Here is a 17454-nt window from a genome sequence, read left to right as displayed (position 1 = left end):
GGTCTCTTCCCTGCAGTCCCCACTCCCTTGCTACTGAAAGCTAATACCCTGGGACGTAGGACAGGGGGGACCAAGTGTCTCCTGCATGCATCACTGGCAGTATAAATGGGCACATTCTGCATGGCTGGAAGTCACCATACAATGGCAACACAAGCTGCCACCCTCCTCCCAGAGGGTATTTTATCCCTTGCCATGAATTGAACGATGATAAGCAGACAGGTTAGTTGGCTGTAGGACAGCACCAAGGAATAAGGATACAGAAGATGACGTGGGATTGTTTCAGGGAGAATTATCTGTGCAAATCCTTACCGCACATCAACAGTGCAATTTAATTTGACAGTGATAAATTCAGGTAATGTATTTTGAGTGCAAAGCTCTCAACATCCTATCATCCTCCTCCGTGAGAACCCAAGTGTCGGAAAAGCTACACTACGATCTCTTTCCTGGTTAAAAATCAAAGCTAAAGCATGCCTCAGAGGGTGCCAGCAGAGCCTTAGGAAATGCCATGACAAGGTTCAGGAGAACAGGTATTCAAACTCCAGTTTCTGGCATCCCTCGCTTCCTCACTGCAGCAAAAATGCGAGGCACCTTTGCCTATAAGGCTCACGTTCAGGAGGAAGAGCAATATGGGAAAAAGAAATGAAACAAAGCACTACATGGAAAAGGATCTTGTAGCTTAACTGATTGAACATTGGGATGCTACATGTCAGCATTGCTCTGGAGTAGCACCCACCTTGTCAGCTGGGCATGCAGCTTCGACTCTGGACAACAGGAGCTAGAAGTCACGCATGAAACGTAGCCAAGGGTGTACTTGAGAAGGAAGCAGAAGCACAGGGTTGAACTAGACATAAAGAAGATTAATTAAGAAACATGAATGAAGTGAGACACTGCACTTGATTGACATGTTTATGATAGAGGGGGAAAACAAAATATCCCTATCATAGAAAAGCCCAACACTCCCCAAAATGCAAGGTCACGTGGCTCTCCAACGACATTCTCTTTCTTGTGAGGTCTTTTTTTTGTTGCATTCAAAAGACTCCATGATTTGCATCCACGCAACCCACACGGGTTTGTCACAAAATATCCCATCACCTGAGTTTTCTACTTCAGGCTTGACATATCCTAGTCAGCAGCGCCATTCTCCCCTCCATGTCTGCAATATTTTCAGCCCTGGGGAGGTGGGTGGGAAGTGACAGTGAATCAGAGAAGCCTGGCACAAAACATCCGTGCAAAGCAAAACTCCATTGGCTCTGGAGCCAACAGTGCTAAGGGCAGAAAGGCAAACAGAAGGGAATGTAGGCCTTGTTGCTAGATAGATCATTTATTAAAGTGAAATTCAGCATTTTATCTTTGTCAGACAGTACAGAGTTAGTCTCATACACAGTGGAAGCAGGACATTTCCTACACCTCAGAGAAATGAGTTCTACAGTTTTTGCTATAAGTTACTAAGTTGCTTTAACAATACACAGCTATATTACACAGTTAAAAATACAAGGTGTCCAAAACATTTGGCATAAGATCAGCACAACACATGGAGGCCAGAAACAGAAGAGGGAACACAGTTTTTCTCTCCCAGTAAGCCCGCTAAAACTCCAAGCCATTCTGCAAGTTACCTGCTATTCCCCTCCCCTGCACTGTAGCTGGGGAGCAGAGAGCTGCGGCTGGGACACGAGCAAACCCAGCCCCGTTAGGGCTCAGCTAAGTAAGAGGCTCCTGGAGCCTGGTGATGTACAGGATGGCCTGCAGAGTTGCTCACAAGGGAAGTTCAGGTTTAAGGCAGGAGCCCCCCTCCTCTCCCCACACTTTCTTCAACCATTTAATTCATTCCAAACAGATGTGTTCACAGGCAAGTCAAAAACGCGAGACCAGGGACAGCTGTGAAAAGTGCAAGGAGTATCTTACATCGTAACAGTTCATTTGCACTTTGAAAGTGGAAAATGAAAACTCCCTAACTTGATAAGCTAGAGGTGGTTAAAGGGCATCAGTGACAAGGGGAGTGAGGCATCAATAACATTCCTTCACCTTTGGGACTCTTCAGTCAATACTCTGGGCAGTACAAGGACTCCTTTTGTACAGGAGGCTAGCTCCTATTACCCACTCTTTTAAATTGTAGAGGCAAAGTGACTCTAGTGCTCTGGGGAAGCGTAACGATCTGCAAATTTAAATAAACAGTCCCCCAGCAGACCATTTCTCTCCCCTCCGACTGCAGTTACTGCTGAAGATCTCCCATTGGTATTTACATTTGGCTCAACCAAAAGACGTAAAGTGCACAGCTCCCCCCTTCATCCCCTCTCATAAAACATCCATTACAAGAGCTAACACAGAACAAATCTTCCTCCACGTTGCTAACTGTGGAAGCGTGTTTTGTTCAGTCCCTCTGTGGGCCACATCCTATTTCTTCTCTGTGCCATCATGACCCGCTTGAAAACTTGCACTTACTGTGGATTATTTTGGCTCTTGATTTCAAAGCCTCTCTGAAGCCAGCTTGCACTTAAGACTAACTTTAAATGCCAGACTTGGTATGTTTTGGTCAAGTCTTGCACTCCAGGCTATCTAGTGGTTTACAGCCACATTTCTAGGGAAAACTGGGACACCAGAGTACTGGGGACAAGTGGTACAAACCTGCCCGCTCTGCTTTTCTCAGGCTGAGCATCTGAAGTGCCTGGCAAAAAAACATTAGCTTTTAATGCAATTGTTTACTTCAGGTTGATATACAACATTCTTCGAGATGCAGAAATTTAAAAAAACCTGCATTCTAACACAGCTTCCTTGGATATATTTGCACTTTTCAGCCATCAGATTGCCACCGACCCAAGTCTTTGCATGCTTCCAACTTCCTTCAGTTGAACTCAAGCCAGTAACTACCAGCAATAATTTCTTCTTCTTCTTCACTTAAAGTGAGCAGAGGGTCAGCATACAGGATGAAATTAACCCCGGAAGAGATGTTTCCACATTATTTGGATTTCATACTAATGGCTTTGGATCTATTCAGAAGTCTAATGAAGTTAATGCAACTCTTCAATGAGAATTAATTTGGCTATGTAATTGAATTAGGCTATATAATGGCTGGAGGGCTTCAAAGATGATTCCTCTGCCCCAGGGTGAATGTCACCAACGCAGGCTTGTAATAAATAAGCTTCCACTATTATAAATGGAAGATGACATCTGGTCATCCTCCATGCCCCCAAGGCTTGTGCTCCATGGTTCAAAGCTAGACAGAATTTAAGGCCCATCTGTGAAAAGCAAAACGTAGAAGGCAAAAAAAAACCCCCAAAAAATCTTATCATACCAGCCAAAGCGATTTGGGTCTTCCACCTTTCCAACAAGTCCCATCCAAAAGTGCTGAGAAAATGTCCCACCTCATGGCTTCACAAGTGTGAGGTTCAAACACATTTACTTTGAAGTTTAAAACAAAAAGTTGGAAAGCCTTTTTTAATTGGCATGCAGCATAAGGAATCAAATACACAGAATGGTATTATACAGAACGACAATTGCATTGTTGTGTTTTCTGGTTATTAGACACTAAATGCTTTTCAAGAATCACAGGCACCCTGAACATGGATATTGCTACTGAATTGACGTGTGATTTCAGTTTATAGCATGGGAGCCATAAAGCGGCTAACCCTTCCAACAAGACATCGGCTTTCTTTTGCTCAAGGCGTTTTGCTCTAGCTAAGTTGAGAACAAGGTAATAAGGCATTTGCAAGGGTTTATAAGGCCACGGAGTCCGACAGCCAAAGATTCTTCTGTTTCTTTGGTGTCTTGCCTCCAAGCTTTCCACCTTATAAACAACTGCTAATGGCTGGTAAACATCTCTTCATCATCACACCTCACTAAGAATTTTTTCAAAAAAGTATAATTGCTTTAAGAGTGAAACCAACAAGGATCACATTTCACATCAATTGACTATTTTCAGAAAAAAAAAAAAGTTTCCTGGATACCACCTCTGCACAAAAGCATTCCAGTGAATACACCTGAACAGATGGAACCTGCCACCATATTTCCTTGAAAAGAATCATTCTGCTGCTGGCTGCTAAAACACCCCAACAGATTTATTTACTCTTAGAAATAAAACAAAACAAAATACAACAACAAAAAAGTAAACCCCAAACAAACTACATTTTTACAGTTTTGGTCTAGAAGTTACAATGACGCATAACCCTCTCAACTCAGAAACTCATTTTCCCTTGGTAATATCCTCTGATTACATGAGCACTTTGAAGATTAACATGCAAGTCAAGAGAACGTACCCTTTTAGCTATCTGTCCTGAATGAGAGAAGCCAGATCATGTTGACTGATGTGGGAATTACTCCATCCTTTCAATAAGGAAAGGACCAGCATAATTAGGAAATTTTTAAACATTCATGAAATACCGACGCAAGACATTCTCTCCTCATTCCTTGAACCTCTCTCCTGGCTGATGTTCTTAAAATCCATACTGAATCGAACAAGGAAATGCTGAAACAATCACACTCCCCAAAACTTCACAAATGGGACGTGTACCACAACAGAGTATTTCTGCCTATGACACAGGACTTAGACATGTTGAAGTTAGTTGAACATGTTTTTGGAGTATTAGCAAACACTTCAGAGCTGACGTGAACAGCTTGCTTTAAATTGTGACTTGATTTTTAAAGAGACCCTGGGAGAGCTTCAACAAGAGCTTCACTAGGCGAATCCTTCATGCCTTACGAAACATGATGCAGTACTAAGCTGGGATCGTGATCTGTGTGTTTAGCTCTTCAACAAAGCTTCATCCATTTTTGTAATATTAAAACCTGCCATTGACAAAACGCTAGCCAAAGCTTTCTACTGTTCAGTTCGTTGATTAAGGCTTGTTGAGAATATACTCTCTATGCGGAGTCTTGGCATCTTGTAACAGAAGGGAGACATTGGTTAGGAGAGCAAAGAAACAGAGTGGTGCTTTAAATCACGAGATCCCCTTCAATAGAATTTGAGGTCACTGGAGAACAGTCAGTCACGATGAACGCTTTTATAAGCTCCTTTTGCCAAAATAACCACTGTGTTATTTGTAAGGACACCTTGGCTTTAAATAACAAAATCAGAGCGATCTCCGCCTACAGCGCCCAGTTAAAGAGCACCAGCATGCCACCCTCCACTCACACAGCTCTTACGAAAGCACACGTAATGCTCACAAAAGGCACGTGCTTCGATACTTTTTGCCCGTTGCAAAGACAGATGAAATGCATCATGCTCCAGTCAGTTCACTACCCCGGTTACGGTGCTACAGCCATTAGCATAAGTCTGCTTTATCCTAAACAGAGACTGCCGAGCCCACTAATCCACACAGCAGTTTTGTGACACCTGCTAAAGACTAGCTTCAGTATAAAATTCACATCACTTGTGATTGATACCTGATCTGACACAGAGATTAAGAGACAGATGTCTTAAGCCATTGTTTCACCTACCATCGCTGAGCCTTGAATACAAGGGAAATACGTGTAAGTGAATTAAATGAGCATTTCTACCAACATGATCAAACCCAGCAAATAAGCTGTATTTGCCTTAACACCACATTCTGAGGAAATGCAGAAATGTTTAAATGCTTACAGACAATTAATTAGTGAGTTCTTAAATAAAAGAAATTACAAAAAGAGATTGCAGAGAGCTGTTTGGCATCCATGTCGGAAGGGGGCAGGAGGAAAAATGGTTAAAAAAAAAAAAAAAAAATCAATTTCAGACTAGTCAAGTAGCGTTCACTGGAGTAGATTTGGTGAGCTGGAGCATCTGTAGAAATTTGGGACTTGAAGCACTGACTCAAGGCAAGACAGAGCATGTGTAGGTGGGGAGCGAGCTTCAGACAAACTTCTGACCCATGCACCTCAATAATGAATTTTATCTCTGCCGCTATTCCAGTCCTGCGCCAAGACAAACTGCACGGTGGTTTGTGATGCAGTCTGAATTCAGTGAAAAAATTCCATCTGTGATCTGAATTGCACTGAGATGCAGATTTCCAGAAATGGTTTAAAACACCGAGTTGACAAACTCCACAGTCCTACAGATTTACTTGGTTTCCCCATTATCCTCATTTCTTTATTCCAACACGACTTTGAAATGAGGGGAAGAAGTCTTCAGAAACACGCTGGGCACATGTTTTCAAATACTCCTGATAAGAATGTCTGTATTTTTTCTGTCATCCAGACTTACTGCATTTTAAAAAAAATTTACAATATACTTCAACAGTTTTTATATACCTAAAATGCACAATACCATCTGTTCCTTCAAGGTCCCTCTTATTCCAAGTCTTGTTAATCTTCATTCTAGTTGCTTGCTACCTTCTGATTTCTGGTCCAGCCTGCTCTTGTTGTTCTTCACCATATAGATGAAATATGCAAGCGTCTCTTTCTCATTCACAGGAATATTCCTGAAGTGACGACTGACAGTCTAGAAGGACAACATGTAAAGAGACAGAAATTCTGAAATTAAAAAGTAGAAATAATCAGAACAGGGTTTCTCTTCACTTTCCAAAAACGATTTTATGGCCATTGAGTGTAATATACTTTTAGTCAAACATGCACCAATTCAAACTGTCAGTCCTCATTTACCTCTCTCCCTCTCTTTCTCTTTACAGCTGGAATGTGCATATGAACATAGCATAGTCTTGCTATGTCAGCAGTATTTGCAGCCAACCTACAAGCGGAATTTGGAAGCCAGAATGTCCTCCTGCCAAAGCAGCATAGCCTCTCCTAAGCGGCATTTCATGCCGAGATTATTTGGAGAGCAAGTTTTCCCGGCATCTCAGTATTTTAAAGGAGAGTGTCAGAAATATTGAAACACTTTGCTGTGTGAACCAGAGGTAGCAAAGTTTTAGAGTCCAAAGGAAAACACACTGGATAAGTTTTCACTGGAAGGAACACCAAGGGATTTGTAATGGGAGGGTTAGGATTTGGTTAGGGCTACCCCTCTCTGACACTAGCATAAGCTCTGAACCATTAGCTGCTTTTTCCTCAGAAAATGAACGTAGAAAACATGTTGGAGCTGGATGAGATCTGCTTCTCATATGGAAGAAGCTCTTTTTTGGTACCCAACACAGCTCCAGAACTGGATGTTGATGCAGGCTGAGCAATAAGTCACTCCAAGAAGATTTATGGAAGTTTGAGTTTTCCTTACGGTGGGGTAGCAGCAGGAGTCTAAGAGCCTCAGGCAGCAGTGATTCAAGCATGGGAGCTGGACGAGGATCCAGCGTAGGGTCAAAGCTGCTCAGACTTCACAGGAAATCTGGGAAGTGTGTGACAACTTTAAGTTAGGCTCCCTTTATTTTCCGCTTGCATAGTAGTTTTATTTTTTTTTTTCCTCCTGGGCACATTCATGGTAAATTGCCTAAGTAAGTAGTCCTTCACGGCAGGAGGTAGCTGAGAGACTATGAACTGGTTAGTTAGAACATGATAAATCAGAACTACTAATGAGGACATACACCCACCCTGCTTCGTTCACCTTACTCCTACATGCACTACACTACACATTCTCTATATTCTGTATATTTGTTGCCCAGTTGACTTTGAAAGAGAGCAAGACAGTGTCTTGCTGTCTTTTTTGGTCTGCCGGTTGTTGTTCTTTAAAGCAAAACCGACAGTTTTGGGCAGACAGTTGTGAAAGCCTCAGCTTACAAAAACAACCTCGTTACCATTCAGTAACTGCTACAGTTTTTTTTCAAGTTTAGAGAAGACTTTTCCCATAGGATGCCTTCGGATCAAGCCAGGAAAGAGAGCAGAGAAGACGCATGCCAAGCACAACTAGCCCAAATAACAGAGAGTTACAGAGAGTTCTTTCTTAACATGAACCCCATATGGTGAGGAAGCAGCAGTAGAGGCCCTTAAGGAAAGGGCCTTTTATTGACTTAATACAGAATCATACGATATCAGCACAAGGGAGGAAAATAAGGAATCTGAAGTCATGGTCAGTGATTTTGCCTTTAATAAGAAGCAATTCCAACCAGTTCAAGTGCCTGTGAGGAAAGAAAAACCTAACAGGGGCACTTAAGGTGACTAGTAGTGTGTAAGTCTGAGTTTCAGTACAACAGCCATCTTCAGTTAACACCTAAGTCACTGGAAACTAGGTTCTCTTTCTTTTCCCTAGAAGTAACGGATTGTGACTATGAACAAGGAGGGAAAGGAATCAGAGAAAAGCAAGTTACTAAAACATGCTTTCAAGAGCCAGCTTCCATGTATTCCATGACTGTCTCAGGTGAAAGAAAGCATGCAGCTTTCTGTTGATGTAATCCCCCGAAACCGTTTGCAGAGCACACAGTACACACTAGCGAGAGAGTACTACAGGTATTAGTGTCCAAGAAATGTGCACTTCAGCAGAAGAAATAAAAAGTTTTTTAATAACAGAGATGATACTACCTCTGTCGTCACTTACTTCTGCTAGCTGAGCCTTGTTGAGTCCAGGCCTAGTCTGCAACTTATAATGTCTCTTGTAACGTCGCAGAGTGTTCACTTGGAGCTGGAACAAGTCAACCTGGAAGTGATGCAGAGAAGAGGGGGATGAGCACTACCTTTAGCTTCTATTAGGCAGAAATGTAGAGTTATCAAAAAATAACTATTTCTTCCTCAACGGGACTGCTCCTTGCCTGCATTCAGAACCACATTGGCTTGCCGTACTGACTAATCTAAGTATTTTTTGTATTTCCTAATGCTAAAGGACCAAAATAGCCTCAGGGAAATACAAAATTTTGTTCTGGTTCACATGCTGTCAACAGAATTGCTGGCCAATTTCTGCTCTCAATTACACCTCTGCAACCTCCAAGCAAAGGGGAACCTTTTGTTCCCACAAGGTTTAAAAAGCTCACACATGAAATATCAATTTAGCAGGCACTGAACAAATGGCTTGTGACATAAAACAGAGTACAGAGAAGAAATGAAATTCAAATACTTAAATGGGAAGTGGACAGTTTAAAAGCAAGGGTGGTGGTGGGGGAGGTTACAGGAAGGAAGATGAAGATCATGTGGGAAATGCCATGTTTCAAAGACAAAAGAAATCTCTGCTGAAAACCAAGAAGAAAATGACATTAAAACTGACACACTGCAGAGCTCCCTATTCAGTTAGGTGACGTGCATCCCTCACTTTTTAACCACCAAATACCCTGCATGCTCTACAGCACTAACATTTTTAGATGCCAGCTGGGTCTTCACCAATCGTCCTGGCAACTAATGTAAAGCCTGTATAGGAAAGTTTTGATGGAGAACCTTGTAGAATGGAAACACAAACAGCTACAACAAAAGGTTAGGTATCCTTAAAAAGAACAAACCAAAAACTTCCTACTCTTCCAACACCTCTACACAGGCGGTGTGTGGACACAGCTTTGCAGTCAAGACACAGCTTTGCTGGCAAAACGATTCTTGGTGGCATTTTTTTCCAGTAATAAAATGCTTTTTGCCAATACAGGTGGCATTTCCAGCAGAGGGCTCTGCTGACGTGGCCAGAGCTCAGCTCCTCCACGAACATCACCTCTGCACAACTTTTTGCAGTGTCAACAGTACCAGAAACATCACCAAAGCAAATACAGAACACAATGGCACAGAGATTATTCTAGATTTCTGTAACACAGAGAAAAAAAAAAAAAAAAAGAAAAAGCCTATTTCCTGAAAATAAAAAGTTGTTATGAATTATTTGAAGGTAGTTTTAAATAGTGCCAAAAATACCATATATGCGAAGGTCCGGAGAAGCTTAATATCCCTGGATATCATCTACCCAAACATAGAGAGACTGACCTATTGGATTTTCTAGTGTATTTGCAAAACGATGCACGCTAGGTAACAAAGAACCATATCAGGGCCTCAGTCACCACTGAAAATAATTTATTTGTACCTTTAAAAAAGAATTAGTATCACATACTGTTTTAACAGTGCCCTGTTTGGAAGCAGTACATACATGAAGCTGTGCAGTTACCTTATCATACCTCTTTTTAGAGAAAACTTTACACGGGCAAAGAACTCGTACAGGGATGAAGAAGAAAATTAGGACATTACACATCAGAAAAAAGTCTTCCTGAAAAATGAGAGTAACTCCATAGCAGTTTCAGTGGAGTTGCAATTTAAAATTTAAATATTTCCTGATACATGTAAACATCCAAGTCAAAATTCAACATTCTCAAAATTGGTAAAGCATCCTACGCCCACTTGGCACCTACGAACCTCTGGGACATCCGTTTCATGCTCAGGAGAGTCACCTCCATCATCACTTGTCTTCCTCTTTCTTTTGTTTCGGACACTTTGAATGAAGTTCTTGTGGAAATCACAAATATACAGATGTCTCACCTAAGAATCAGAAGTGGTGAAAAAGCAATCAAAACAGGTACTGTAGAAACAGCATTCAACAGCAGCCACTTAGACACCAGTATCAGAGAGTGCATCCCTCATGACTGGCACGACTGACTGCCTCATGACATTAAAGAATTTCTAATCTTAAACTCCAGGGCTGACATCGTACTCTTGAGCTAGAGATAATTTACATTACAAAGACTAAAGGCAAGGAAAATGAAGGACTCAAGAGCTCCAGCTGAACCTGAAACTCTGCAGATAATATATTTCTTTTTTATGGTTGCAATCACACGTCAGAAAAAAAATAAAATAGGTAATTGTCTGGAGGAAGTGCATTTGCTTCAGAACTTACTACCAGGTAACTACCAAGAAAAACATAATTCTGTTCCACCCTTGTGAACTTTCTGGTTTAAATAGTACATGAGATTATTAATGCAAGTGTTTCAAAACCTAGCTCAAATAAAATTTGGCTAATTACCTCAATTAAAACAAGCAAACCGAAAGCAAAAATCTCTTTCCTATAGCTTATCCTGCCGTGGAACCCCCTTTTTAACAGGTATTATCTCACTAGAATTAGCATATATACAACAAACGACCACAAATGACCAAAATTATTTGGTACCTGTAAGGCAAAAATGTCTTCAGATGACACAGACACCCTACATTCGAAACCACTTTATGCAGCCCGCTTCATACTTTCCCTTCATTTTGAGTTCATTAGTCCGATTTCCTCTTTTAATTTCTAAAGCCTTACATCTGTCAACAAAGAGTTATTTCTAAAATGAAAGAAATGACTATACCACTAGACAAATCTGCTGAGGACTACAACCAGGAGAAATACTCCGTTTTTCAAGAATAAGATTGTATTTCAAATTGAGTCACTCTCTTCCTGTGACATGATGTATTTCGGCTGTGCAAAAAGGACCTAACCCACCGGGGAAGCCACCAAACAGACTGACCCAAAACTTCACCTTTGTTTTGCTTTTAATGGTTTTAACCTTTAAAGCTCAGGTAAGAAAAGCATGCAGAGCAGAATTCCGTTAACCGAGTCACTTCTGAGAAATTCCTTCTGTAATTTTGACGGGCTGCTCTGCTCTACCTATTTGGTTACTCAGCAAATGACCCGTTTCTATCTTGAGCTGACAGCTGTCACTTAATGTCATTAAGCAGTCAGCAGCAAATTGGGCTGCTTTGTGCCGACCAGCAAACAAGTGCACAAGTGCCCTGTTTAAGAGGCTGCATACCACGCCTTTCGAGTTAGAGGCAATAGTTCATTTTTAATAATCTGCTTCACTAGAATACGAATTCTTACCAATTAAAAAAGTAACGTCAGTGACACCTAACTGAACTGGTAACCCATGTCGCTGATTTCACCTAGTGGCATCAGCGGTTTTCAATACAAAACTGGAATTAAAACAGCACTATTGCCTCCGAAGCAAAGGCGGCTCGCTCCTTTGCTTCCCCTGAGCATCACCTGCTCCCCGCCGCATGAGCGCTTTCCTCCCAAACACGGTTTTTAGTGCTGCTTCATTAAGCCTCACGAGATAATCAGCGCCATGAGGGAAAGCCGTATCTTCACCCAGGCATGCTCTTCTCTTACCCCAGCGTAGTAACGCTGAAGACGGGAAAACGCGGTCCAGAGGAACCGAGTTCGCAGCACAACGCACCGCCCTCGGCACCCCCTCTCCCCACAGCTCGCAGGGGTTGAGTGACCCCCCCCCCCCCCCAGGGCAACCGGGAAGCTCAACTCGCCGGGCGGATAAGCAACTTTCCGCCGCCCGGCCGAGGCGCACGGAGCGCGGCCCGCCCGGGAGGGACCGCAGTGCGGTGGCGGGCTGGGGACGGCGAGGCGCGCCCGGCCGGCCCCTCAGGGGGGCTCGGCGGCGGCGGGCAGGACCGGCGGAGGCCGCAACTCACACTTTTGTCGATGTCCAGCTTCAGCTTCTTCTGCGAGATGCTCTTCTGGATCCTCTTGCTGAAGGACGCGTTGCCGGCGGGGCGCACGCAGCGGTCCCCGTCGTCGATGAGGCAGCAGCTCTGGCCGTAAAAGGGGGCGGCGGGAGGCCCATCCCGGCTGTCCTCCTCGGTGCTGAAACCATTCATCGCCCACCTGCCCGCCCCTCACCCCGCCCGGGGAGCCGAGAACCGGGGAAACAGCCGTCGCCGCCGCCGGGCCGCCCCGCGCCCTCGGGGGGACCCCGCCGCCTCCGCGGGGGCCCCCCACTCTTGCAGGGGCCCCCTCAAGGGGGGGACCCCCCTCAGCGCCGGCGGAAGGGGCCGCGCCGCCGGGAGGGCCGCCCGCCGCCGCCCCTCAGCGGTGGCCGCGGAGGCCGGGCCGGGCCCCCCAAGCGCCGCCGCCGCGGGGAGCCGGGACCCCCCCCACACCACACACCACACACACACACACACCACACACACACAAAAAACCGCCTCCCCGGCGGCGGAAGTCCCGCCCCCGCGCCTGCAGCCGGGGCGCTGGTTGGGCGGCGTGGCTCGCGGGGCGGGGCGCGCCGCCGCCCCTCCGCACGTCCACTGGCGGGAGGCGCCGCCAGTCTGTCGCCGCCGCCCGGCTCCGGCCCGCCTCCGCGTTCGCACGGCAGCCGGAAGGTCGCCGGGAGAGCGGCGCGCGAGTGCGGGGAGAGGGGGGGGCCGCGCGCCGTTGCCAGGGCACCGCAGTGCTCTCCCCCCCCCCCCCCCCGCGACCTGAGGGGCGCTGACGGGCAGCGGCGACCCCCGGCCTCCCCTCAGCCGCCCCCGCCGCCCCGCGGGGCGCTCGCTCTCTTCCTCTGGGGAGGGCTGAGGGCGCTCGGCGTCCCCCTTCGCGCCGGGCGCTGCCGGAGCGGGTGCCCGGCCTCGTCCTTCGGGGAGGAGGCGGGGAGCGCCCCCGGCCCCGCCGGCCTTCGGGCTTCCTCTGCTCCCCAGGGCCCCGCAGAGGGAAACACGAGCCTCCAGGCGCGGCGCTCGCCCGCCTCGGCCTCTGGACCAGGGGCTCCCAACCCGGCTTTCTCCAACCGACTGAAGCTGAACCGGCATCGCTCCGACAGCAGCGCGAAAGCGAGGAAACGGCCAGGCCGGACCGGCGGCTCTCGCCCAGTCCCGCGTACATAACTCAGGTCGCCGTGCTCCACAAATGCCTGTTCCTGGCTACATCATCACTCCTACGCTGATGTCGTGTGGGTAGGAGCCCCTGGCTGAAATATTACAAGATTTTTTTTTTTTTTCCCCCTAATTACAAGGCAGGGATAGTGAAAAGATTGGACCTGGAAAAGTGTTTCCCAAAGCAATCCGACTTGAAGCTTTGCATTTCTTTCATCTTCAGGGGGAAAAAAAAAAAAAGGTAAAAAGGGGGAGGAAGGGGGGGAGGAGTGTGGGGGGCAGAAATTCCTACTTATCTGTGGAGAAAAGAAAACTGGAAATGCTGTCACCTCTGTTAATACCAGATAGCATATGCTATTGTCAAAGGTGCGTGGGCAGCTGTAAATGGGAAAGGATTTCATCTTCTTGAAGAAAAGGCTTTCTGCACAAACAGAAAAAAGGTCCTATAGACTAAAATTACTTCAAAGACTGAAATCCTGCATGTGGAACGGCGTGCGTTAGCACGGGATGAACTGTGCTGAATCACACACACGAAATACCTTTGCAAGAAAGAGACTCCTCAAAGCCCTTGGTCATCAGATCAGCCGGCTCCGCGGTAACACTGACACAGGCGTCTTGCAGCCTGTTCTGCCTGCTCCCCACAAGAAGACTGAGAAACGCTAAAATAGGTATTTTCCAGGCAGTCCTTGCAATACCAAACACGTCTCAGAATAAATCTGGGGGGCAGGGACTTAATACTCTTCCTCAACAGTTCTGCCTCTTGTATTCGTTTTTATTGCTGGTGCACTCAGGCAATTATTAATTCCTGTTTGTCTGTGTGATTACTAGAGAACCACAGTGCACTCTCCTGGGGACACCGCTCCCAGAAGCCAGCCACTCCAATGGGAAGGTGGTGGAAACAAATGACTTCACCCGCAGACCAACAAGCAGTTAGTGAAGAGCAAAATGATTTAAAAAAGCAAGATGCTGCCACTTATAAAAGCCCCTGACCAAATTGCCTGGGATCTGTCTGCCTGAAATAATAACCTCCTGGCAAAAACCATACAGATACTCCCTTGGTTTTGGGAAAGGGAAAACACCAGAAGGCTGACAGTGATCCCAGAGCTCAGGATAGCAAGCTTTCTAGGTTTATCTTAACATAACAAATGAAAATTGTATGGCAGGCTGAGGAAATCTTGCAGAAGGACGTTTGTGAAGCTGAAAGCACAGACTGTAGGGGCAGATGATAATAGCAGCAAGCAAGTAGATAAAAGGGAACATGATCATAACAGGCAGGACTTTCTCCTGTCCCCGTGAGGGGGAGATTCTGCAGGTGCTCCCTAGACTATTCTTTGGGAAGCTGGGAGTGGCTGGAGAAATGGGCACCATCAGTGCCAGAACAGGTTGGTACTTACCATCAGATTGTATTTCATCTTTGGCTGCAAACTCTCATCCCATGCAAATGAAAAGATTTTAAGTTGTTTTGCAATGCCTACTAAGAGGAGAAAACCTTTTGTCACTGTCTGCTAATTCAATGCTAAGTACCTCCAGCTGAGGCTAACACAATGACACCTTTTTTCAGTTTAAAAAAAAAAGTGCATGGAGGTGTTCATATAATTGCAGTTTATTTCAGCATATTTATCCTCATGGGAACCTGTAGATTTCACAGTCTACTAGTCTGGAACTAGCTTGCTCTGAAATACACTGCTTCACAGAGACATTCTTTATTAGGTATCTATCGCTAACCTGATCTAGTAATTCTTTGTGGGAGCTGCAATGAAGTGAGAATCAATGTTTCATAAACTCATCAGCACCCAGGCAGCTTTAGTGTCTTTGAAGCTGTAATAGCCTGCCCATCCAGGCCAGCCCTCTAATCAAATTAGGGGAACCTGCACAGGCCTTTAAATCTCAGCTGGAGCAGCACTACCCTCTAAAGATAAGTCTGTGATGTAGCTGGCATCTGGAACTTACTGTTTTAATGGAGCCATTTGGGGTTCTTGGGACAGAAATGCTACTCTCCAGAAGGTCTGTGCTGCCAAAGACGTCCTGGGAAGAAGCCCTTTTTATTTTTTTATACCTCCAGTCAGAAATCAGACCATTTCCATTTTCGGTACCTTGGGGGCCAATGGGGACTCCGCCCTAGCACCTTCCGCCAGACTCCCACTCTCCTCAGCATTTTTCTAGGGTGGCACATATTGAACCTGCTAAAATGCTTAAACTGTCACAGCTTTTGGCACATACTCCCCCTGGGAAATGTTCCCATGGCCAAGAATCATGGCACAGTCTTCCCTTAGGAGCATGCCTTGCAGTTATCTGCTGGTCCCCAAAAGTGAGTCGTTCCTTTCCTTTCCTTCACATGTGCTGATTTTCACACATGCTATTGTTTGTCTCCCCTCCGTTTATTTCACTGTTTTTCACCCCATGGAGTTCAGTAAAAAGGGAGTGTTGGAAAGGCCACAAAAGAAAGGAAATGGCGACAGTAGAAAGTGCTGGGGGTCCTAAATGGGAACATGGGATAGGGCCATGAGCAATGCCTATAAACTTACCTTGTCTTGGGCTGAAAGACTGCTCTCCCCGCCTAAAGACTAGAACACAAAAAAGGCAGCGAGCTGTTAAAAACTCCCCCCTGAAAACCAAGGTGTAGGATGAATCTACCAGTGGTTGCTCTCAAGGCAGACAGGCAGAGAGAGTGACATCCTGCCCTAAGCTGGGCAACAGTTGTGCGATGCTGAGCTCCCTCAAACCACAGGAAAAGGTAGCGCAGACAAGATGCATGTATAGGCTTGGGTGATTTTAACATTTTATTCTCACGGCCGTATATCTCAGCAGTAAACACACAAACTGCCTTTGAGAAAAAGCTTTTTGTGTTGCTTTGAACACATGGCTGGTGACAGACTCGGGGAGGGAAGTGTCCCGGCATGGTGGCTGCTGCCCAGGTGTCAGCTCTCAGAGGGCCTCACCCGCAAGGCTCTGTTCTTGAGAGGACAGCAAGGCCCATGCTCCAAGGAGGACTGCAAAGGGTCACCATCTAGGCACGACAGGAAGGAGGACGGCACGAGGGTCACCATCCACACATGACAGCGTTGCAGTGTTTGGTTGGGGGACAAGAGTGCCTGAGAGTTCCATCCCAGCCCCTCTTCTGAAGTATTCACCCACACAGAGCAGCAGCCAACTACACTCAGAAGCTCCTCTCTACGGAAAGCCAGCCGTAGCTTGACCGTGAGGCAGTCACTGCAGTAGATGATGCTCCAACACTGTCTTCCACAACAGTATCAACCTGGGCAATTTTTACTTAGTTGCCAGTTAACACAAACTTCTAATCACCGATTTGGGTATTGAGAAAAAAGAAAACACACACTGAAGCAAACACCTTTCCTCCACCTTCCTTTGGCTAAATTTCATCCAAAAACCTGCCCTCCACTGTTCCTAGTTTCACCCCCCCTTTGCCACTGTTCATACGCAGTCTCTCCCAACTCATTCCGTGAGGCGACGGGTGGTGCAGGAGGTCAGGGTCAAGTGTGTAACTGTTTGTCTTTGCTTCTCCATGCTGGGTTTTCTCCGCTCCTCTGTGCTTCCCAGTGTGCCCAACCAACAGGGATTGTCCATGGCCACTGTCCTTCGGGGGTGTCCTACCTCGGCACAAGTCATCCACCATGGCCATGGTCCCTCCAGGATTGCACCCTTGGGCACGGAGCGCCTCCTTGCACGAACATGTCTCCCTCCACATCTCCTCCAGCTTTGTCCACGTCTCCTTACATTTCTCCTCACGTGTCTCCTCCCCTCGTGCCTGCCGCTCTTCGTTAAACTTGTCTGAGCTGAAGTGCTGCAGGGTCCTCTGACGGGCTGGAGTTTTGGGGCATGGTGGGTTGTTCCACTGATTTCAGAGCTGGCTGGAAGCAGCTGCGAGGGGCAGGCAGGAGTTCACAGCTCCTGCCCCACAGGCATCTCTGCAGCCCCCAGCTGCCTGAGCCTGCCACGTATGCGCAACACAGCCCTCAGGTGTGAGCTTGTCAGCTGCTCGTGTGTGAACACAGTAAACCCTGCAATTTATACCAAATACCTTCAAAGGGCAGCTGGGAAGGATGTTTCCCAAAG

At 46.1% G+C, this 17454-nt stretch overlaps 1 protein-coding gene and 1 long non-coding RNA gene across 2 annotated transcripts; one reads left to right on the top strand and one right to left on the bottom strand.

The window, feature by feature from the left end:
• Positions 1–1302: 1302 nt before the first annotated feature.
• SAP30L (SAP30 like) lies at positions 1303–12519 on the bottom strand. Its single transcript, XM_076349778.1, has 4 exons — positions 12202–12519; positions 10159–10281; positions 8384–8482; positions 1303–6406 (listed from the first exon to the last, which is right to left on the bottom strand). The coding sequence occupies exons 1-4, from the start codon at positions 12385–12387 to the stop codon at positions 6278–6280; spliced, it is 537 nt and encodes a 178-aa protein (XP_076205893.1). The 5' UTR covers positions 12388–12519; the 3' UTR covers positions 1303–6277.
• Positions 12520–13077: 558 nt separating this feature from the next.
• On the top strand, positions 13078–14134 carry LOC143165902 (uncharacterized). Its single transcript, XR_012996334.1, has 2 exons — positions 13078–13397; positions 13521–14134. It is a non-coding gene; the product is annotated as an uncharacterized LOC143165902 (long non-coding RNA).
• Positions 14135–17454: the final 3320 nt, after the last annotated feature.

This window comes from Aptenodytes patagonicus, chromosome 12 (genome assembly GCF_965638725.1).
Source record: "Aptenodytes patagonicus chromosome 12, bAptPat1.pri.cur, whole genome shotgun sequence".
Taxonomy (NCBI): Eukaryota; Metazoa; Chordata; class Aves; order Sphenisciformes; family Spheniscidae; genus Aptenodytes; species Aptenodytes patagonicus.
The sequence above is the reverse complement of the archived record's forward strand: the minus strand, read 5'-3'. Positions and strand labels throughout refer to the sequence as shown.

Bases quoted from the DNA above. Each gene is read 5' to 3' on its own strand.
- SAP30L (XM_076349778.1), bottom strand. From the start codon at position 12,387: ATGAATGGTTTCAGCACCGAGGAGGACAGCCGGGATGGGCCTCCCGCC. The intron at 10,282-12,201 runs GTGAGTTGCGGC...TCTGATTCTTAG, and splicing joins AGCTGGACATCGACAAAAGT to GTGAGACATCTGTATATTTG. The intron at 6,407-8,383 runs GTAAGTGACGAC...TTGTCCTTCTAG, and splicing joins ACAAGGCTCAGCTAGCAGAA to ACTGTCAGTCGTCACTTCAG.